Source organism: Cygnus olor, chromosome 2, assembly GCF_009769625.2.
Source record: "Cygnus olor isolate bCygOlo1 chromosome 2, bCygOlo1.pri.v2, whole genome shotgun sequence".
In the NCBI taxonomy this organism is placed as follows: domain Eukaryota; kingdom Metazoa; phylum Chordata; class Aves; order Anseriformes; family Anatidae; genus Cygnus; species Cygnus olor.
The window spans coordinates 53,496,956-53,520,963 of record NC_049170.1 but is presented as its reverse complement, the minus strand read 5'-3'; the positions used below and the strand labels follow the sequence as shown (position 1 = coordinate 53,520,963).

At 38.6% G+C, this 24,008-nt stretch overlaps 1 protein-coding gene across 2 annotated transcripts in view; it reads left to right on the top strand.

Moving 5' to 3' along the window:
* Positions 1 to 24,008, top strand: part of DTNBP1 (dystrobrevin binding protein 1) — a 72,895-nt gene that overhangs the window by 45,549 nt on the left and 3,338 nt on the right. For both annotated transcript variants that reach the window (XM_040546396.1, XM_040546397.1), the window contains exons 8-9: positions 19,301 to 19,456; positions 21,387 to 21,530. In XM_040546396.1, the coding sequence (XP_040402330.1) occupies positions 19,301 to 19,456; positions 21,387 to 21,530 (300 nt within the window). The remainder of the gene's footprint in view (positions 1 to 19,300; positions 19,457 to 21,386; positions 21,531 to 24,008) is intronic.

The following is a 24,008-nucleotide window of genomic DNA, read 5'->3' as shown; positions in this document are numbered from 1 at the left end:
AGTATTAACTCAGCAAAGAGACTTTCTTAAATCCTATAAGCACTGAGAATGCCGTCTGCCTATGTTGTGATACTGTTCATGTTTTTATTCTAGTCTACTCATCGAATTACATGGAAGGAGCAACATACGAGTATTTGACACACTATACTGAAAACCTGGGCAGAAAAGTTTCCTTTGTAAGCAGTTGTTTTAGTGAATTTATTAGAAACTGCTGCTCTTCTGTCTACAGAGGGTGAGAACTAGAACTAGTAGCTCTTATATAAATTTAGTCATTGATAACTAACCTGAAACTTTGTTACATAAAGGTCAATTTTGCCATATTTCCTTAATTAATATCCTTACCCATTAGTTAGCTGCTGTTTTGAATCTAATATGTCAAGTGACAGCTGTCAAAGGCTACTGTAAAGAATTCATTATAAAGCTACAGGAGTGTGTGTAACCATTAGCCTTGCTCAAAAGGAAAAGACTGAGAAAAATGAGGGAATTATTTTTATTTTTTATTTTATCATTGCCAGAAGACCTAACCACACTCCAAGTCCCAAACCCAACTTGGATTCCTTCAGAGATCTTGCTTTTAATTGTTCTGGCCTCTAACTTGGTCTGGTCACTTCTGTGATGGACGTGCCTCATAATATTAGGAGCATACAGGATTAGGGATGAGATAATAAAAATATGTTTGATTTTTTTCATTTCTGTGTTGAAAAAAAATAAAACTCAATTTTTTAAGTGTCTCCATTTGCTAGCAATGCCTCTTGGATATGGACAAAAATATACTGGTTCACCATCAGTTTGCAATGCTGTGTAGAATGTGGTATTTTCTCAGTTTTATGTTTTATTAAGCCCTGTGGAAAGTGTTAAGTAACTTACGTAAACATGAAGTTGATGTACAATGTAGTACTGTTTTTAGAAATCCCATCCTTTCTTTTTCAAGTACAAGTTGCTGACTTCTTTGTGCACTTGTATACAGAACATTATTGGACATCAGTGTGATCTCTTGTGTCATGACCTAAAAAGAGAATTTAAAACGCAGCATGCCCTTCGTTCCTGAGCCTTGGGCAATTGCCAGAACTTTGTATTAAAGCCCACAAGCAATGGTACTAGAAGAGTTTTTGCCTTAAAAGATAGGTGGAGTTATATGTGGATCACCGATCTAGCATCTCTAGCGGGATGGAGACAGATTTGCTCTGACAATATAATGCGCTTTGCGAGCTTCTATTTTAAGAATTCTTTGCACTGTGACTTCTTTAAGACTGTATTGGACAAGTATTTTGTTTCGCTCAAGGATCTTGCACTTCAAGAGGCCCCAGTATGTTCATACTGACATTGTTAAAATCTCCAAGTCAGAAAGTTCATATACCTAGAGAAATATTTTTCTTGACTACTTCTTAATGTATCTCTTATATGTTTTATAGTTCAGCTACTTTATATTGTTCTTTTGTACGGTCACCTCTCGGCTAGGTGCAATCCAGTCTGCAAACCAACTGAGAAATGATGCGCTGCAGGACTTCCTCTTAGATCTCCTTACAAAAATCTTGGAATGATTTGAAAATCTGAGTTCTGCTTTCATCTGCAGGCTGAGTGCAGCACGAGCAGTGAAAGTGCAAATGGCCTTTCTGTGCGCTGCCTTACGGATAAGCCTCAGCTCTGACCACCAGGTCTCTTCTTGAATGAGAAAGTAGTCCAGTTTCTGGGCTCTGGCAGTTGCGCTCTTTTTTCCTTTTTTTTTTTTTAATTTTAATTTTTATTTTTATTTTTATTTTTTTTCTTTTCTCTCTTCTAGCATTGAAACAAAGATATCAATTGTAATGACTTAGTAGTTGAGCAAGCTGAGTAATATGTATTTTGGGAGACAGAAGGAGTGGTATTAGTTTGCTGAATCAGTTTATATAACCACGGTCACTCGGTGGACATGCATTATGCTTCCAGTACGGCTGATTTGACTATCTGACTGCTGCCTGTCTCTCAAATCTGACAACTGTCCGAACAAGTGATAAAGGGGAAGGGAGGAAATCTTTTCATCTACCTAGGTCTATGGAAAAATATTTTGTTTAAACAAAATGAAACGTAAAATGCCCTACTGTGTAATCTCACTTTAAATGGGCACAGAACTCGGTATCTGCTGATCTAGTCATGAGGGGTATTTCCATATAGAGAATCTTCAGAGATGACCTATATAGTTTGAGGTTAATTTGCTGTAAGTATGTTCTTCATTTTACCTGCACCTTCAAGAATAACATTTCCTGTTTCAGTTTCTAAATAGATTAATATAGGTGCATGCTTATAAAATGCATTTCCTAAGGGGTTTTGATTTTTTTCCCCAACGTTGAGTATCATCATTCACTTTACCATTTTGAAAATATTAAGGTAACATTAGAAAAAGCAGGGCATCACTCTTTAATAGCTGCTGATATGATTACAGTTTTCACTTTTTAAAATGTATTATAATAGCAGTGTGCAAGTATATCATTTCTGACCTACTTTGAATAGCAAGTGGAAACTGCTACCTTGCAGACTTCTACATCAAAATGTAATTCATTCTTACCTTCTAATACTTATGATCACGTGTGAAATTATTTGTAATACGTTGAGTACAATGCTTTTGTACTTAAGTATGTACTTACACATCTATCTTTATTAAAATTGTCTTGGTGGTTTGGCATATATATGGGTATTTTAATAGAATTAATAAAAATAAATTAATGGAAGATTTACATATCTTTTTTTATCCCAGATTAATGTTGTAAAAAATACCTTGTTCTAAGTACACATAGACAATGTAGCATTTTATAGGGAGCCTTGCAGCATGGATTTTTGAGTGAAATAAAGGAACTAATTCTTGATAAAAATCTGTAATCTTTTATATATTTTATGGTTGTTTGGGAAGAATTCGCTTTCTTGCGTAATGGACCAAATTTACCAATTTGAATTTGAAAATTTAGTTTTGATGTATTATCAAGTCTTGATGTTTTTTTTTTCTTCCTTCTGGATCAAAATTTCAGCACGTTATGATTGGATCTGTCTCTGTGTGATGCAGCCACTGTTTGATGTTGGTACTGTATTTGCTGCATATATAAACACGTGGATTGTCAAGGGAACTTGCTCAATAAATAAGAATTTCATGAAAAATAGTTTAAAGGGAATAATATCAGCAAGTGTGTTTCAAAATAGGAGGCTTTCTACCAACCGTCTACAGCTTTATAGAGCATGAAATGGTAATAATGATGTTACTTTGATTCCTTATGCATGCCTCAGTTCTCGTTAGCCTTGCATAGTCACTGTTCTAAACAGCAATGATACTTTGTAAGAGATTCACAAAAGTTTGAAGTTAGACACTTCAAACTGCATACATTCCTGGTTTATCGTTCATTCAATCCCAGAATGCAAATACATGTACCAGTAGAAGAGGAATGCCCCCACATATTCAGTGGTTGCTTCCCACCCCTGCACCAGCTCAATCCTTGTTTATAATTTCCAGCCTATTCAGGAACCGATACTGAGGGCGGTACATGCAATAGATGCTGTCTCTGGTTTGTTTCTCTTGGAAGACCTTATAGCTGTGATGTTTTCCATGTTCAAAAGATCTATTGGTAGCAAAGCTCTGGGACGGATAAGGTCATTTGAACCCAGATCATGAGATCTGGGTTAAAATATTGCAAAGAGTTTGTTCTTCAACTGCCCTTTGCTATCCTGTCTTACCTGCATCGTTTGTGTTAAAAAAAAAAAAATCCAAAAGTCTGAGCATCAAACATTCAGATCCCATAATATTGTTTGTAACCCACTTCCATCACATTTAATCTTTTATTTAAAAAATAAATTTTGGTTTTCATGACAATGAGCTAAATTTTCCCTGTGTGAAGCCAGTGAAATTGAATGCGGTATCATCTGTTGGTGGGTACAGCAGCAGCTACGATGTGACAAGTATTCTGCCTCTGTCTCTGTTGAAAGGTTAAGTCTTAAACATCATAATTTTGTTTCTGTGTTAGTATCAAGTAAAATTACTGTTGGTTGCTCTGTAAAGGACGGAACAAATCTCTTTGCCCATGTGATATAGATGCTGTTGGGGCTGACAAAGCAGATGTGTGGAGACAGGAAGAAAGGAAAGGAAACAGGGCAGACGTAATGGTGGCCTAAAGGCATTGCTTTTCTGTTGTCATGCTGAATGTGTTGTGAACAAATAATTCATATTTAATAAAGGCCATACTGTGCTCTACTGATACCCTCCTTTAAAATTAGTTGATATTCAGCTTTTAAATGAGAGGTACATTATATAAGGTTAGATATGAAAGTAAGCAAAAGTTGGATCAGTACACCTCTACTTGGGGTTTATCTTAATGCTTTAAAAATCAGCATTTCTGTTTTCTTTTTCAGAATCATTATGCAGTTATGTAGGGGCTGTTTGAATTGTTGCAGGTATGTGTGGCTGTACCCCTTATCCAGGTATAGCATGTGAGTTTCATTGTGTTAAAACTGAGAAAAGCTACAAATCACCTAGTGCAGAGATGTGCTGTTTAGAGAAATAGACTAGAGGTTAAGAAACTGAACTTTTTCAGAAATCAACTGCATGCTTACACTATGAAGTAAATGTTGCCTGCATTTTGTGGGGTTTAAGGTACTCGTGACTTATTACTGATAAATTATTCTAAAGAATAAAACGGAAAATGAAATTAGGGCATATTCAGAAGTTAAGGAAAAGATTATAAATTATTATATATTTTTAGTTGGCCTGAAGGTGAAGGTTTTTAAACTGCCTATAATGGCAGAAGTTAATTGATACAGATGCCAGAGGAATTAATTCTGCATTTCATACTGTATCACAGCCCAGGCACAAATAAGCACCTGCTGTCCCGAGATATGTCAGGAGATGTTGAAGACTTACGTGCTCTCCATGCACTGGAAGAAGAGAAGGTGGGGGGAGAGATTTCAAATAGCTGTTCGTGTTGAAATGACTGATCTCATAGGAAGTGAATTTTACAGGTTTCACAGTCCTAATTACACTGACTTCCCTCTTCAGTCAGCCCTTTCCTTCTTCCCTTCCCCCTTGCAAGTGCTTTTATCAGCTTCCTGAATTTCTGCTTTTATTCACTCCTGACTGTCACTTTGATGTCTATGCATCCTTTCCGTGGCTTTTCTTTGTTTGCCTGAATAAGATACTGTATCCTAGGTGTCAGATATCTGTCAGGTCATTTTTACTATAGGTATAGGCTCTAGCAATTACTGGTCACTCCGTGTGTGCTTTCTTACTCATTTATAATTGCTCCTGGTGCTCCTTGGTTTTTATTTTTGCCCGGTACATTAGTTTCAGTAGTGTGGATTTCTTTGGTAGCCAATTCTGTTGCAGTGGATTTTATTCTTAGTGTTTGGGTTTAATAAAACAAAGCAGCCTGGGCCTCTCTTTTAAGGCTCTTTCTCCTGGTTAGGACTGTTTCTCTCCTCACAACTTTTTAAATCTCTACCAGACTGGAGAAACCCAGCGTAAAGGGTCATGTTTTATTTATTAGCTTTGTTCAGCAATCTGAGCTGTCAGCTGCCCTTCCCCTCCTCCCCTGCTCCGTCTTCATTTCTCTTACTTTGGATCTTCTTTCCTTTCATATTTTTTCTCTCTTGTCCCCTGCTCCACTGATGCATTAGTAACATCACGCATCTGCTGCAGCCTCTCTCCAGTTTGCTGTTTGGGTGTCTCCCGTTTTGTTATGTATATGTAGAGGTATTGGGCTAAGCAACTGATAGACCTAGAAAGTCTAATACTGCTTCAGAGATAATTATTTCTCCTCGTAAGAAGAAGGTGTAAAACTGAACATTAAATAATGAAAAAGACTTACCTGTCAATTATGCTCTTTTTTGTGAGGATACAGATGACCTAGTTACTTAGTTATGCTAACCAGTGGAGCTTGCCTAGCTGTATTTCAGACCAATAAATTAATCTATAATCTCAATTGATCAATCTGCTAATCTGAAGGCATAAAATCTGAGATCTTGAATACATTTGAAGACCTGCCAGTTTTTGAGCAATGTCTTTAAACCAGTTTAATACAATACTTGAAAATAAATTTGCAGTCACTTAAATCAGTTTGATTTAAATGGCATACTTTGGAAATCAATTTGTCTGTTACTGCAAGCCAAACTGATATGAACACAGGTTCAGGTTACACTGATTTCATGCCTGATGCTGCCATTGAGGAATTAATGGCTAAAATGCAAAAATAGTTTTGCCATGCATCAAGGCTGAACACACTTGCTGTTGTGGTTGTAGCTGGAGCTGACAATGTGGTGTCTATTGCTTCTACACCTGATGTCCATTGTATGCCAGCTGCAGGAGGACAGGGGGGACTTGATGCTCTTTAAAAGCAAGCAAACAAAAAACACCAGAAAGGTTTGTTCTTCAGAATTGTTTGGTCCAGGAAATACATTTTTATACCTAGCTGCAAGTGTTTCCTTGGTGTGGTGCTACCAATTTGATATACAACTCTAAAATCAGGTTTAATCTTTTGGGGAGTGATGGTCTACCTTGGTTTTGCCAACGTTCATGCACTAGTATAGTCTGATTGTCTTTAAAAAGAAGTGTGGTAAAAACTTGAATGATTTCAGAGTAAAAATTTGAAAACTAGTGATATGTTCTGACCTGGTAGTTTCCCTTTCTATTAATAGCAAATATTAGTTACCGTTTGGAATACTGAAATCCTGGAAGACTTAAAGCATGAGACATTCTTCAGAGGTCAAACAGTATGATAAAAGCAAGCCTTCCACACTCTTCTCTCTTAATTTAGTCACTGTAAGGAAGGTAGGGTTTTGTTCCCCAACCGCCTTTATGGGTTGCTCTTCAAGGTTTGTCCTTAAATGTCTTTAAAAAATAGACATGGCAAAGTTGCAGAAGCTTTTCTGAATGAGCAGTAAAATTATGGAAGTGCTTTGACATTATCTGTAAGGAAGACCTTTATTCCTCCTTTAATATTTAAAATTGCAATATTTGAAAAATTTAGAACAATTCTAGAAAGCAGCACACAAGTAAGTTGTCAAACCAGTGGTAGCAGATCACCTTTCAAGACTCTTTTTTCTTCTCCAAAAATACTTATCTTAAAAAATATGTTTTTTCAAGATCATCAGAAGAATTTATTCTTGCAACTGAGCTTTTCAAAGACAGCTAGGATTTTGCAAGCTGGAAGTTTTGTCTGGGTTATTTTTTTTGTTAAATCTTTTATTTCTTTTATTTATTTATTTTCTTTATATCTTTTATTTCTGAGATATGGACCATTCTTTATTCTGTACAAAATAAAATGAAGAAGCAAGTGGCATGGTTTCTAATATGTGAAAACTAGACGTGTGGAAAAAAGTTTAAAATTTTGAAGTTCAATATCCTTTTGTTAGAACTGACATACTGAAAATTGCTTTAGGGCGTGATTGTGATTAAGAGTTAACTAAACTCTTTTTCACTCAAGCCATTCTGTTTTTCAAAAATAAAAAATTTCAGTGGAAAAAGCACACTAGTGGATATTTCTGCCCTTATCATATGATGCTCTATGTCTTGTTACATAATACCTTTCCTTAGTAGAAAATGAGAAATTTTAACCATGAAAATAGTCACGTATTCTGAAAATACTGCTTTATGTTCAGCCACATTGTTTCTTAAGAATTGAAATTAGTACAGTTTTTGTTTGGGTTCTCCTTCTTCTCTTGTGCCCGTAAAGTTGTTTTTGTCCATTTGGCTGAATTTAACAGCAACACATTACCTGAACAACAGTTTTGTAAGCTTTAGAGAATATTGTAAAGTAGTTTGAATAATGCTCTTGTAAAAATTACAAAAAGTCTGGAAAAGACGTGGCATTGCTAATGTTGCAAATTAATTTTACTAGCATATAGCACCATTGCATGTTCAGTTTTAATGAGAATGACGAAATCTTTGTTTTGTATTTGAAAATTAATAGGGCTTTTTTAAAAAACAAATAAGCTGGCCTGTCAAAACTGATAGTCCATGTATAATGAACTCAGGACAGTGGGTATTTTAAAATTCCTCAACTGGTAAAGCATTTCCAATAGCTGTCAGCAAATTATTGCCCTCTCATACTACTTTGTAGAACCTGTTGAAATGATCCTAGATACTAGTTTGTTAGCGTGAATGGTCTCCTTTTGCTAATTGCATCAAAACACAAGAGTTTGGTCACCACTAGGATCTCTAAAGGTATTCTCCAGTGTGATACATTTTGGGACATTCACTGAACAGTTTTGAACTGGACTGGATTTGTAATCTAATGGTCCTTTTCCTTCTTGACTTCTAAGAGAATAGCAGTAGCAGTATAAATGAGTAGCAGGTTTCTTTTTCTTGTGTTGGAGAAATTGCTTTGACAGAAAAAGAGAAAATAGACTAAGTCATCGAGAAAAAATAAATGCTTGAAGTATTCTGTCTGCTACTGATAAAATGATTGGCTTAGGATGGTCTTTAAAAAAAAATTACTGCATATGAAATTTTGACACATAAACAAACTGGAATTGAGGAATAGAGTGGTTTTATTGGCTGTTTTTTGTTGAAATAAGGGATGTATTTGTTGTTTGTTGAAAATGTGGAATTTAGGCTCCATTAAAGTGACAGCCCCACTTAAGTTTTAGAGCAAGGCCATAGTGTTCTTAACACTAATATAAAATCACTGCTGATGAGTGAGTAATATGTTATACAGCTGTTTGACTGCAGTCGCACTCCCAGGCTCTGTGCTTTCGGAACTCTACTTTTATGATGGCTTCAGATGAAAGCAGACTGATGATTTAGAATGATTTCCGGCATCAAATACATTGACTATAACTTGAGTATACCAAATCATCTCCTTCACTATTGAAAAAAAAATGTTTCCAGAGTTCTGATGGACGTAGACATTTCATCGTGGTTACTTGCCACACATTTGTAGAGCAGATTTGTTATGAAATATAGTTTGCATAATGCATATTGAATTCCATATCATGTGGAAGAGATGAAACAATCAATTTCTCTTTTCAATGGTTGTGTATTTTTTTGTGAAAGGAAGGTTTTTTGTCTTTTCTGTTTCTGATTAAGCAGACATTAATTTAACATTTCTTTTGAAGTGTGCCTTAAAAAAACCAAAAGCAATAGCCCTCTTTGAGTCTGAAATGTGTCACTGTTAACCAAAGCGAGCGGTCTGTGCTAGCACTGATGAATAGTAGGACACTTTTCAGTTTCCGGGCTTGTATGAAGACATAGCTGACTATGTCCATTGAAAACTGGATTTTGAATTTCAAAAGTTAAGGTCAGTGAAGTGTCTCCAGTTGTCTTCTAAAAACTGAAGAGATAAAGCTGCTGCCTGGGAAGGGTTCCTTCAATGTGTTCCCTTCTACCTGGAAATTACTTCAGAATGGAGTTTGAGGGTTTGTTCTGAGAGCTTTAACAAAGAATCTGGGGGTATTGAGGGCTGTATCTGTCCATCAGACAGCCTCATCAGAGCAATTAGTTCAACAAATCTGGTCTGTGTACAGGGAGAATGGAAAAACACAAAAGCTTCAAACTTTCCATAAGCATTGGATTCTTTGCAATGTAAATACATTTTCTTCTATTGTTTTGGTGGGTTTTCTGTCCAGAAAAGCCTAGAAAGAAATAAGATAACGTTATCTGGTGTAAAGTAGATCAGATTAGATTGAAACATACTGAGACTGTGAATCCACAGCTCGTTCCTTTTGGCCCTGAAGCATGTAGATTCTTTGGCAGGCTCTACGCCTCCCCCTGGAGAGGGAGGTGTAAACTTCATGTTCAGATCATAAAAACTAGTTATTCTGAAAATACAATATGGAGTGAAACTCTCGTTTTGTTCTAGTTAATAGGCAATAGCACAAAAATGCGTTCACCTTCAGTTTTCTGGGGCAAGATTTAGTTGAGCACCAAATGGCATTTTCATGCTAGTCTATATTTCTGAGGATGGTTGTAGTTTGGGTGGAAAAGAGTTTCACCAAAACAGGAGTCTGGGACTTGGTGTTATTCTTAAGGACAAATAAAAGCTGATACCTGCCAGCTGATTTGCCATGTTGTGGAGCCCATATTTTCAGCATGTGCACAATGTGTAGAGACAGCAAAACAGTTTCTCATACTTTATTTATGTGTCTATGCATGCATATAATTTGATCTAGAGGCAAATATCTCAGGGATGCGCAAATGTTAAGATTAGCACTACTCTTGTAGTAGCAGAAACTATTTGCCTGTCTTTATTTTAGACCTTTACAGTTCCAAAGCGGAGATGGTTACCTTTCTGGAATGGAAAATAGTAATTGAACTGTTCAATAGATCAATTTGTACTTGGATGATGGAATATTATTAATCTCAGCTGGGACAGTTTCATGGACTTTCACAAACCCGAATAGAATATTGCAGTTCTGTGGTTTCTATTTTAAGTGCTTTGGTTTCAGATTTACTATTGATTACTTTTTCTATTTTAGAATGGGTATTTTGAGGTGAGACAAAAGAAACAGTAATTTGAGAGTGTATACAATAAATAACTGTTCATGACAACAGGCTAGTGCTGAGTCATTTGAACTATTTGAAAGTACAATTTCTGTACAAGTGGGATTTTTCTGTAATGTGTGGCTAGATTTTAAAGTCAGGTTGTCTTCAGAAATAAACCTATGCATACTGAAGATATGTGTCAAGATAATTTATACTGAAAACAAATACTTGGCAGTTTACTAACAATTGTTGTTCTTACAGTATCATAAATAGTCTATTTATAGGGAGGCAGGAAAGAAGCACATGAGCTCAGATGCTTTCCAGTTTATTTATTTTGGAATTGTTTCTTATACTAGGGAGATTCTGTTCAATGTTCTCCTTCCCTCGTCACCTTTTCTTCTCTTTCACTTGGTAGAAATCTGACTAAAGGATGAACAGGGAACTTGGAAGACCTTCTTCCTACCAGAGCCTGTCCTGGTGCAAGTTGAGGAGGGTTCTTGGGACTTGCATCCCACAGAAATCATGTTGCTAAATACTGGCTTCTAGAAAGACAGATGTTGTCACTTAGTGTGCTTGGGACCATAAATGAAGTTGGGCTACGAAACTGAAAAATTCTGGATTGTAGATTTGTTAGCCAGAAGAAAGTCACGTGTGAGCCTGGAGGAGAGAATTTGCCCTACCTAAAGCTTTTGCTGTAACTTTCCCACCGTTTGTGAGACTTGTGCTTGAACATCCAAAGGCAGAAAAATACCAAAGCAAGCATGGATATCCAAAAAAGCAATGTGCTGTAGCACCGTATGTCCATGATGACTTTGCCTGTAGTTAAAACCAATTTTAAAAATTCTAAAATTATTAGTGACTATCACATTTTCAGACATGAAAATTGGTCTGCTCTTAAGTTAATTACTTCTCTTAATTGAGAAGTAGGCAAATACACTCAGGTTACAGGATATTTTTATGAAAAGTAAAATGTCCAAAAGGATTCTTACAGTTTCTGAATGACGGTAGATCAGGTTCTAAGGCAATAGTCTGTTATGCTGCTGTACACCACTTTACAGAGGAGTCCTCAACCTGGTGTATTTATTAACTTGCAGAAAATAAAGAAAGGTGAAAGCAATTCAAAGGATATGATGTGCCGTATGGGTGCTATTTCCTTGTAGGATGTTTTGTTTGTTTTATTGCAAAAAGTAGAGTTGGGCAAGGCAGGATTTATGCTTTGATATAAAAGGCAGGCATCTTTAACTGTTGATGCTGTAGACTTGACTGAACCCCTGAGTTGACTGTGTGGGTCGTATTAACTGGTTAAAAAACAAAACAACCCCAAACCTTTGTTAACTGGGTGCAGTCTCTCCCTAGCTCAGGTGTATCCTCATCTGCAGTAAGCAAGCCCCGGGTCTGCATCAGAAAGGTCACTTCATGCTTTCAAGGCTTTACAAAGTAGGAGAGAGCTAGGAAAAACGTGAAAGTAAAATAAATGTAAATGTGATAACCTTTTGCTTAGCTGACCTGCACAATCCTAATACTGTCAAGCTCTAATATTCTTTTCACACCATGGGAAGCATATGGTTATAAAGTTTGTGTGCTTTTTTCTTTTTAAAAATTTTTTAATCCGAGATGTAGTTACATTTTTAGAACCCGATTTGTGCTGTTTGGTAGGGCGTATTTTTAGTATCTCTTAATTATAATGATTTCCTGGTAGCCAGATAAGGTTTGGAGTTACATCGAAACCTTTTCCCAAGTTGTGTTTCCTGTTGTGTTGGTCGGAAGCTGCTTTTTCCTCCAGGTGCTGTTTTAATAACTGGAATCTTGACATATGTATGCAGTTATTTTCAGTAGTTTGTTCTGATATTTATTGAGGCTTACTCTGTATTTTTGAAGGATCTCAAGTAAGCAATTTGTTTATTTAGAAGGAGCTTTCAAGGTAAGCCAACTTACTGAAGCTGCTTAATGGGTAACTTAAATAATAATTCCTCTGCACTGGTGAAATCTCTGCTTCCCCTCTTGACTGGATTATTTCTGGGCTAAGTAGCATTTCCGTATTCTGATGCAATCTATAAAAACACTAGTTAAAAATTCTCAAGGAATGCAATCATTTTTAATAGCTCATCTTTTAACAAAATTTCTTTTAGTAATCTTGATTTTAGTAGAATATTTCTTCATGAAAGGATTTCAAGAGAATAAATCTGGTTTGGAACTATGTGTATTTTTCCAGTAGAGATGACATTTTGGAGACTTCACTGACTGAAGCAAAATCCTGTGTCACTGCACTCTAGCAAAAACCTGACTTCAGTAGCAAGTCAGTCAGGACTTAATTTTTGGTTTGCAGTTATTTGAATGTGCACTTGAAAGAGAAATTTTTTACTTTGCAAATAAACTGTTGAATCAGAGTTTTAAAACAATTACATCTTTTAGTCTTCTCTTATTTTGTTTTCTTTCATACTTGGATCAGAAAGACTTTTTGTACCTATATCCTTTTTTTTCAGTTTCCCCACTGCTTCTCAGCAAAGTGTAGAGCAAGAGTGATCTGGTGAACTTCCTTCCTCATATTAGCAAAGTGTTTTCTAAATTCCATCAGGAATAACTCGAACATTTTTGAGAAAACCTGTATTATTTGAGGCACTCTCCAGCATCTTGTCTTGTTTTTATACTGTACTTAAGAGGTTAAATAATGAGGCAGATGTAAGCCTATATTACCCAGTTGTAGTGTACTTGAAAAGTTATTTGGCTGTCATCTGTTGTCTGTTTTTATGTTTTCATCATTCCGATGTTTGAAGGTTTTCAGCTGTTCTGTGAACAGCCAACTTCCTAATGGTGGGAGTATACAAGTCTTGACAGTCTCACACAGTATTCTTGTAGGCAAATTGTGAAGTTACAGACTGGATGGATGGGCAGTAAGAGGGGTAAATAGCTGTTTGGCTGGCTGGCTTAGGGGGTGGCAGTTAATGGACCATACTCCACTGGGATGCTGGTAATGACCAGAGCACCGTTCTTTCCTGGAGGAGGTGATGGAGGGCACCCAGAGGGCCTGAGGGAGGCTGGAGGATCAGGCTGACAGGAGCCTCCAGATGTTCAAGAGGTACAAAAGCAAAGCCCTGCGGCTGGGCAGGAGAAGCACCGGCGGTGAGAGAGGCTGGGGATTGACAGGGTGAGGAGCAGCTCTGCAGAAAGGCCCTGGGGTGCACTGGGCAGCCCCCTGGGCATCAGCCAGGAGCACGCCTGGCATCAGGGGAGGCCACAGCATCCTGGGCTGTAGGAGCAGGAGCACGGCCAGGAGAGCAAGGTAAGGGATTATCCTCCCCTGCTCAACGCTCTCTGACTACGTCCAGATGCTGTGTCCAGTTTTGCCCACACGTCCCTACACAGTAGTGGAGAAACATCAAAAACCTGGAGTGAGTTCAGTGAAGAGCTACCTGAAACTTTGATATGTTTACTGACAGCAAAACTCCCTAAGAAAAGTACTTGCATACATTTTATGTATGCATTATTATTATGTATTTATTTTGTATTATTATGTATTTATTTTAAGGTTGAATGAGCTAACAAAAAAGCAGATGAACTGCAGAGGTGGAAAAAAGGGCACTTAGTTCAAGTTCCAGTTTTTGTATTATTCCATATCTTTCCCTCTTTAGAACAGATACATTTATCGATTCCAGTTCACATGAGAACTATAATGTAGTATGTTAATGGAGGGGAAGTAAACTGATTGGATTAACAGTATAAAAGCACCAAAAGCCATCTGTTTGGACAGCTTGACATCTTTCACTTTCACGTCAGGTCTAGGGGATGTGTTAGCAATCTCAAAACAGTGTTTCCAATTGCTGCTTTTTTGTAGTCATTCTTCTAATTTGGTTTATTTGTAGCCATAATTATTCAGGAAACATGTTTTGTATAACTGGAAAGTCACAGAATGGTTTGGGCTGGAAGGGATCACCCAGTTCCAACCCCCTTGCCATGGGCAGGGACACCTCCCACCAGACCAGGCTGCCCAAAGCCCTATCCAACCCGGCCTTGAACACCTCCAGGGATGGGGCATCCACAGCTTCTCTGGGCAACCTGTGCCAGTGCCTCACCCCCTCTGAGTAAAGAATTTCTTCCTTATATCTAATCTAAATCTACCCTCTTTCAGTTTAAAGCCATTTCCCCTTGTCTTATCACTGCACTCCTTGACAAAGAGTCCCTCCCCAGCTTTCCTGTAGGCCCCCTTTAGGTACTGGAAGGCCACTGTAAGGTCTGCCTGGAGCCTTCTCTTTACCAGGTTGAATAATACCAGCTCTGCACCTTTAGGTTCCTTAGGTGGTCTTGAACCTGATCTCCTCCTACACACGGCAGTTCTTCATTCTCCCAGTCCCTGCCCTTGCCTTCTGCGAGTTGGGTGGTGTGGCTAGAGGGCTTGCCAGTGAAGACTGAGGCAAAAAAAGTCACTGAGTACCTCAGCCTTCTCCGTATCTCAGGTAGCCAGGTCTCCTGTTTCCTTCCGGAGAGGGCGCACAATTTCCCTGGTCTTCCTTTTATCACTGACGTACCTATAGAAGCCTTTCTTCTTGCCCTTGACATCCCTGGCCAAGTTTAATTCTAAAAGGGCTTTTTGGCTTTCCTAACCTGATCCCTGGCTGCTCTGACGATTTCTCTCTATTCCTCCCAGGCCACCTGCCCTTGCTTCCACCCTCTGTAGGCCTCCTTTTTCTGCTTGAGTTTGGCCAGCAGCTCCTTGTTCATCCATGCAGGGTGTTTTTGCCTGACTTCCTCTTTGTTGGGATGCATTGCTCCTGAGTTTGGAGGAGGTGATCCTTGAATATTAACCAGCTTTCTTGGGCCCCTCTTCCCTCCAGGGCTTTGTCCCCTGGCACCAAGGAGATCCCTGAAGAGGCTGAAGTCTGTTCTTCCAAAGTCCAGGGTAGCAAGCTTGCTGTCTTCCCTCCTCTCTCCCCTCAGGATCGTAAACTCCAACATCTCATGTTCAGTGCATGATGTCTTAGTTTAAAGAATAAAACAGTCCCTTATCTGGTTGCTTGAGAAAAGCCTCAACTACGGCAGTAGAAGTTCTAATGTGTAGCATGTGTCAGTCAGGCATGTGAAGGGTATCAGAAAACAGTGCCCGTTTCACCTGGGGCATGTGGTTATAGGCAATTGGGACTTGCTCCTCTGGAGTTTGGATTCTTCTAGTCTCTAGGTCAAACTTAAAGGTACAATCTTAAGATACAGTTGTTTTTTGTTGTCTTTTTTTCCCCAGAAATAGTCTTTTTTTTTGTAAATAAAATGTTTTATGAAGTCATTAAGAAATAATCTATTTTAAGGTCACGGCTTTAATAAATTAACCTTGTAATAGGAGTAAAGTGTCTGGCTAGCCTGCCTCTTGAATGAAGAGGATGTCAGAAAGGTAAATTAAGATGAGAAAACATCAGTGTTGTCTTGACTTGTAAGTGTTTGGCCTATTTGCACAGCTATATGGTGAGGTTTTTGTAGAGAAAGGGCTGCTGGGAGGGGAATGGGATGACACCTACAGGGAGAATCAATTACACTCCCAGCACTGATTTTTCCTTTGGCCTTTAAGAGCAGAGAGCAGTCCTTTTAATGACTGGAATTAGCTGGCACGGCTTTCCTGGGCCCATTAACCAGCAGAGGCAGGATCTACAGGGGCGAGAGCAGCGGTGACTGTGGCTTTTTCTCCTGCTGAGGTGCTGGGGGGAAAATAGAGTGTTCCCCGAATCTGCCAGGTAAATCTTCCCCTCGCTAGAGGAGGTGAGGGCGCTGTGGCACCTCAGTGAGGCTGCGTGCGCTTCTTTGGGCTGGAGGCTGCTTCAGTGGCAGACCCAGCTGCCTGCTTGTGGGTACACTTTGGAGAAAAAGGTTTTGTAGCAAGTGGAAGTCGGGCGGAAGAGCGCCGTCTCTGCGTGGCCTCAAGAGGAGCCTCGTGCCGTGGCCGCAAGGGAGGTGAGCTGTGGGTTGGCCACTGCAATGGTACCGGTGGGCTGGTCCTGGGGACAGGGCAAAGACTGTACATCAGTACCTCAGTTTCCAGTTTTTAAGAACTATTTTGCCTCTTTTTAGTTCCACTCTCCCAGAGGTCATAGCAGGTGCAGAACTGAAGTTGCCTTGTACATGGGTTATCATGGCAACTCCTGTAAGTCAGCGTCGAGTTGCAAGTGAGCATTTTTGCTGTAGTCTGCCTTTTTTTCCTGTGCACACAGCAGCGTGTTTCAGAAATGATGTAGCTACTAACTCAAAGGTACAACTATATGGTGAAAGGAAAAATGTGATAATATTTTAAGCGTGTCAGGTCTCAGCAATGTCTGTAAGAATTCACATGTGGACAGGAGCAGCATGAGGGTGTATGGATGATGGATGATGTTGTCTTCCTCAGAGCTCTGGCACTTAATAGACTTGCTGGGTCTATTCAGTATTTTATAAACACATAAAAATTACTCTTGGATTATGGGAAACGTAGTTCTGAATAGCTTTGTGGGGGAAAAAAAAAATATATATATATATGCACCTGTTTTCTGTTGCTGCAGCCATCCTTAACATTTCTGATAACAAACAGAAACCCCAGGTGTGGCAGTTTGTTTTTGCCTAGCCAAGCAGCAGCTTTTATTCTACCTGGCAGAGTGTGAAATCATGCAGCGAGGTTCCCGATGTTAACCCTCTACGGCTGACTTTGGAGAGCAAGCCTAGGGGAGCTCTTCAGCTAGCGTGTGTTGAGGTTTTTTGGAGCACGTCAGTACAGCAGGCAACTAACTGTTAGCATTTAGCTGTGGCCAGTGATAGTTGCAATAGTTAACAGAACATCTGAGACAAAAGAAAAAAAAAAAACAAAAAACAAACAAGATAATTCAGAGCTAGGAAAGTTATATCGGTCGCATATGTTTCTTGGAGACCGTCTCTATTTTGGGGTTTAAAATATCCTGAACATCCATTATAGAGTGCAAAACTGTCAGTATATATTAGAAGATAGGAAATTTCTGTTGTCAGTGAGAGCCGCTGGCTTTTATTATTACAATTGAGTAGCATTTCTGCCCCATCCACAATGCTGTAAATAATTGCTTATCATTCAGGACTGTAGTGAAGGGCTTGCTCCAGGGAATACAGAGTCCTTGTACACAGCGGTGTAATTGATAATAAAGATGTGTTGACTTAAAGGAAAGTGCTTTCCTTATAACACACTGATCTTTTACTTCTGAAATTTGCTTTAAGAAAAAGATTTCAGCTTATTTATTGATGGTTTAATGGATGTTTGGTTTGTCAGTCCAGTTTTATAGCTCCTTTTGGCAATGATCACAGCTTGGTTGCTTCTCTGTGTGGACTGTGACCTTGATGCAGGCTACAGAATGAATTACTGCTCTCTTAATATTTTTTCCTGGTTTAATAAAACATAGTTTCGATTTTGATAGTACTCCATTATGGTAAATGCTTTTAATTAATTCCTTATTTTAAAATATCATTAATACTGCATTTTCCCTGGAAGATTGACATGATGCTTATCCTAGAAAACGTTATGCTCTTTCAGCATTTATCCGTATGGATGCCATATTCTAGCTGTGTCTGTCTGATGTGTGAAAGCTTGGAATTTTTTACCCAGCAGTACTTGTTGGAGCGTTCCCTAATGGGTAGAACAGCCCAGAGCAGCAGCTCTTCTTGCCACCCCCACCCTTTCTATCAGCTGCTCTGCTAGCAGTTTCTTTTTTTTATTGTAAGCAGAGAGTTCATGAGACCAGTTTAGACAAATGGACAGAGAACTTTGAGAGGAACACTTCCCGTTTGTATATTTCTCCCAAAAGCATTTTTGCTAAAGCATATTCTGGTAGTAGTCTGGCTACAGTTAGTACTTCAACAGCTAAGATCTTATCCTAGAAGATGTTATTCTTCACTGAACATGACAATTCATTTCTTTGTACATCGTCTGCCCAGTGACTCCTGTAGAGCCAAACGGCTGGAAGGAGATCTTCTATTGATACACAGCTGAATACTTGTTTCTCTGTAGAAATAAGGAACTACTGGAGACCCGGCGTTAGATATGTAGAAGCAAATTTGGCTGTCACTGTATGTCTGAACAAGTTATGCAAGCTGGCCTTTTCTGTTTGGTACTGTCTTAGTATTTCATGGCAGTTAGCTCTGCTTGTTTGGTGTCAGTATCATCATCATCTGGCCCATCCTTCACAGCTGTGTACAAAAAAAGACCCTATATATTGCTATTGATGACTGTGTGCTGTTGTCGTTGAAAACAGTACTGCTTACCTACCTCATGTCGAGTCAGGCTGCCTCTGCAGCTTCTCTGGATATGCACCTGCACTACATCCAAGATATTCTTCAAGATATTTTCCCAGTCTATCTGGAGGCTGACAAAACCGGAACATCTCACACAGATATGTGCATACACACACGTATATATGTGAATCTCGACATTTGCATCAATATGCATACATACATATACACATATACATCTTTCCACTTGTATTAGTAGTGGATTGTGATGAAAATGTGCTGAAACAATCAAATTATTAATTTTGTGTGTGTTAGGTATGTACAATAGCAGCAGCAGCATCATTAACTGATTCTGAAATCCTGGTTATTGATAGATAGTGCTTTCAGGCGTTACAGTTTATGCAGTTCAAGAAATCTGCATCTTGCCTCAGGATAAATAGTTATATCACTTTAATGTTAAGATTATGCTGCCTGATACAGTATTCTTAGCCTGTCAGTTTTAAAATATAGTTGCAAAGCACAGAAGTCTCTTTTTTATAACAGCCTGTGTTAACAGTCTGTAACAACAGTCTGTCACTATTGAACTTAGCTGTAGCTTTCAAATTTTGAGAGGCAGGGGGATACACATGATTTATTTATTTTGTTTGTTTTTTTTTGTTTTATGCTCAGCTGAGCTGGATGCTGAACATGCACAGAAGGTTCTGGATATGGAGCACACCCAGCAGATGAAGCTAAAGGAACGTCAGAAATTCTTTGAAGAAGCCTTTCAACAGGACATGGAACAATACCTCTCTACAGGATACTTGCAGATAGCAGAGAGGCGAGGCAAGTTTTAAAATACCTTATGTATCATCCACAAACTCACAACTTAGAGAATGTTGTTTAGGGGTCACAGCCAGCAATGCGTTTAATTGTTTATAGCTGAAGCATTGCGATGTCTACATTCTTCCTTGGTGGAACTGAAAATTTAGATAAGCTCTTAAAGCAACCTTTGGGTCCCAGGGGAATTAGACACCTTAGAAAATCAATCAGACTCTCTGCTTGTTGTCTGAGGAAATGCAAAGCTCTGAGGTGCATCTGGAATAGCACTCTTTGCAGCTCATGAGAGCATCCATGTCTTTGAAAATGTGGATAGAGGTGATCACTTCTGTGCACTCAGGTTCCAAAGCCTGGGATCATCACCTGGCAGAACATGCCTCCGAAAATTTTTAAAGGTGTAGGCAAATGTCAGTGTTGTCTTTCAAAACAGTTCCCAGATGGTAGCTTCTTACGTTGTCTGTGTAATATGCAGAGTATGTGATTTGGACATGAGAAATATAGATTAAGCTCTCCTTATTATGAGTCAAGTCTGGCATCTTCCTGCTAGTTAAAGCACAAGAATGCCATAGACTGCAGACACTTCTGTGGGGGAGGTATCCATCTGTTGGCCCAAAAGGTTTGTAGGACCAGAAAGAAAGCAGGAGATAACGTCATTCATGTAGCAGGAAAAATGTAGAGATTTTGTCCCTGCTCTGAGACCAGGTCTGCTGTCATTTGCAATGCTGGAGCAGGGAATACAATCCAAGATTTTGATTTCTCTGCACAAGTGCTATAAATACTAATCTGCAGAATGCTCCATATTGGTTGCTTGGACAGTCTTCTGAGAAGTGGGATATGTAAGTTTTAATTTCCTTTGGTCTAGGAATGAATTGAGTTTGCATCTCCTAGTTTCTGATGAGTGTGTGTGTGCGTGTGTGTATATATAACCCACTCACGCTAAAAATCAGCATTGTCACTGCTGCTAGTGGATGCATTACTCTGTTTGAGAGAGATGGATACATGCCTTTCTGAATTTCAGCTTTGTAGTATAATGCAGAACCCATACATATAAAATAAATTGTTTCTATGAAAAATTTGATCCCACAGTACATGTAAAACTATGGTATGTATGGAAGAAAAAAACCATCAAGTGACACAATTTTATGTCGGTTCAATATGAAGGCTTTTAATAGTGTAATTGTTAAACTTGTATAAACCATTAAACTGTTAATTATATTTGATATTACACATGGAGCAATTGGACTTAAATCTCGAGAACCCCCGAACATTCTTGTTCTGTGTTTGTATGCTTTATTATTCAAGGAATAAGATGCTCACCCAGGTATTTAATTCCCTTGTGATTTGTCAGTTTTATACTGACAACAATAAATAGTTTGCTTGAATAATTAATGCTGTGAAGTCCCCATGCTGGGAGAAGACATTGGGCATCAGCCTAGGCTTTGTATACTGCTGTCACTTGTTGTACTGGTTGATTGAATGAGGAAGAATGACTGCTCACTATTAATTCTTATTTCTAGTTTCCATATCCCTTGTTTATTGACACTTAGTGATTGTGTGTTTAAATGTGTGTTGTTTTTTTTTTTTTTTCTCTGAAAACACTTTTAGTTGAGGGGAGTGCTGCAAAATGGAAAATTTCAGTGTTTGTCCCTGAGCCTCACCTTATCCTATTTCTGCTGCTATCGCTATAAACATTGTTGCTAAAAATGTTTAGTTTTTCAAAAGCTTTAATGGACATTAGTTTCACAACAAAGATGGCACAGAGAGTTTTTGGATTTGGGCTGAGATTGCTGCTGAGCAATCTGATGTGTGTGTGCTCCTTCCATATCTGGTTTAATTATTACTAATGCATACAATTATAGCAGCTATTAAAGCCTTTATAGGTAATAACGTTGTGTAGCTGATTGTCAGTCTGCTCATTGCACTATTTTTACTACAGAACCAATTGGCAGTATGTCTTCCATGGAAGTGAATGTGGACATGCTGGAACAGATGGACCTAATGGACATGTCTGACCAAGAAGCACTTGATGTCTTTTTAAACTCAGGAGGCGAGGACAATAATATGCTTTCTCCCATGCTGGGTATGATACTAGTAATGACAGTGTGCTTAGAAACAAAGTGATAAATCACCAGAATTGCTCTAATATGAAATGAAGTTACCTCATAAACCATTACGTAGATTTAATATTTTTCACTAGTGGTTTTCAGAATGTTCCTCTTAAGTTGTGATACAAGAGAGCTTGCTTCTGGACTCTGTCTGGTTACTAAAACTTCATCTCATATATGGATAGGTTATGTGTTACATAAAGTTTTCTGGTGCATTTTTCTTGATATAAGTTGATAGAGGTCATTCTAACAAACCAAACATCAACAGAACATTTGCAGTAGTTAGGTTTTTATTTTTAAGACTGCTTTCTGAAAAATAGATTCAGAATTTGGTATTTTCAAGTATATTTGGACCAGTTGTATAATGCAAGATCTTCAGTGAGATATATTCAGAAACCTGATCAAACGCAGCAGTGCATATGTATAAAACAGTTCTGGAAGCTTCTAAGGAGTGATTCTGATACTGCAGCTCTTTCACGTAGCCTTCTTACTGCTATTGATATTAGTTACATTGGATTAAAGAGTAATCCAAAATTTGTTTTATGTGTTCTGATGAACAAAACCAGATGTAGGTTTTGGTAAGCTGCAGCATGATGGAGGAGTCTGCTTACAGCAAGGCATTAGTAATTCTGGACACTTTATCCACTAGGGAAATGTGTTTTCCCAATTAAAAACTTATTTTAGTACTAAAATAAAAGAGCCAAAATGAGTTTTCCTGGGGAAGATGAAGAAGCTCCTTTAAATGTACTTAGATTTCTTTTGAAAATACAAGTTGAAATATTTCTATAAAAGTACTTACAGTGAAGGAACAGTGCACTCTAAATCCTACCCTATATTTTGGGATAAGTAAAAGAAAACTGTTAAGAATATCCTGTGGTAATTTTCTTCCTCCTTATTATTACCTGCTGTGAACGTAAAAAGCTTATGGAAAGTGGTGAAGGCATGTGATAACTAAAGGTTTTTGTTTTACTGCAAAAACTAAATTCAGATGGCTGGTTTTCGATGAACATCCAGTTCGTGTTATTAGTAAAGTTAATCACTGTTTGAGCATGCAAGTAATTACAGAAACCAGGACTGTTTTCCCTAGGCTGATTTTGGCAGATGTTGGATCAAGAGGCCTCACGTCTTAACAACAAACAGTGTAACTGGATTAGCTAAGGAAGCGCAGAATCTATTAAATGTGGTTGGTTTTTGCCTAAATAGATTTAAAATTTATTAGCCTTTGAAATAACTGTATTCATTTTGTAATGTAATGCAAGTATTACAGTGTATATATATTTATTATATACACACACACCGTAATATAATGCACTAGTGCTATAATGTTCTAGCACTTTATATTAAACACAGAGGTGGGATGGGCTTGCAGCAAGACTTGCACAGTTGTTACTACTCAGTGGAACAGCCTTGTGAATCTTACTTTCATGGCTCCAGACAATTCATTTCACTCTAAATTAGAAGGGTTGTTTTACTTGCTCTGAGGACCTTGTGTCCTAGTATCAAGTCAGATGCACAGCAGTCTTCATTCTCTGAAAAATTAGATAACTCTTTTCTTTGTTGTTGATTGTGCTGGCAGTGGAGAGGTGGGTTGGTCAGGGAAAGATTTCACTATTTTACTGAGCACCACAAAAAGCAGGTAAGTTATTTAACTGGTAAAAATGAAAATAAGCTTGAGATATTAAAATGTTTTCAAATTTGTCTTGCTATAAACGGTGCCAGTTTATGGGCATTGGTTTTGCTACATTTCATTTTAGCTAGTAAGCTGTACTGAAAAATTGACTCATCTCTGCCACTCCAGAACACTCCTGGGTGTGTTGTGTCGGTTAATCTAATGCATGCAGGTGTGCACAACATAAAGACAGCTGTCTTTGGAAACATCTGTCTAGTGTCACTTGAGCTCAGTATCAATTTGTGTTACCTGAGGAAGCGACGTAGTAGACGTGCCAGGCATCCTGGACACAGTCAGTCCAGACACGCTGGTCAGCCATCAGTGGTGCATGTTGTGCCGGGTCCTGTTTGAACTCGAGACCTGCTGCGGAGACATTTCCCCCCGGAGTTCCTGTGTCCCAGAGAGGCTAAGGCAGTGTCACCTGCAGGGCTATTTGCTGCCCGAGTTTAAGTCCAGAATTTAAGATTGCAGACAACTGGGGCAAGAAGCGTGCCCAAGCTACACCTTGTGTACCTTACCTCTAGTGGAAGCAGCTTCCGTTGCCTCCAGATGCTGTTACGGTGGTTTTCTCATTAAAAATAGACTCCGAGTTACTTGGTAAGACTGTGAGGAGCACTTATAGGGCAATGCAGTGTGAACTGTTAGGCAGGGCTAAGGTGTTGTCATCAGCTCATTTCTACCTGGACTGTCTTGAAACTTGTTTTTAACAGCACTTAGATGTACGCAAGTCAATGGGGCTGGATGGGATCCACCCGAGGGTGCTAAGAGAACTGGCGGAAGAGCT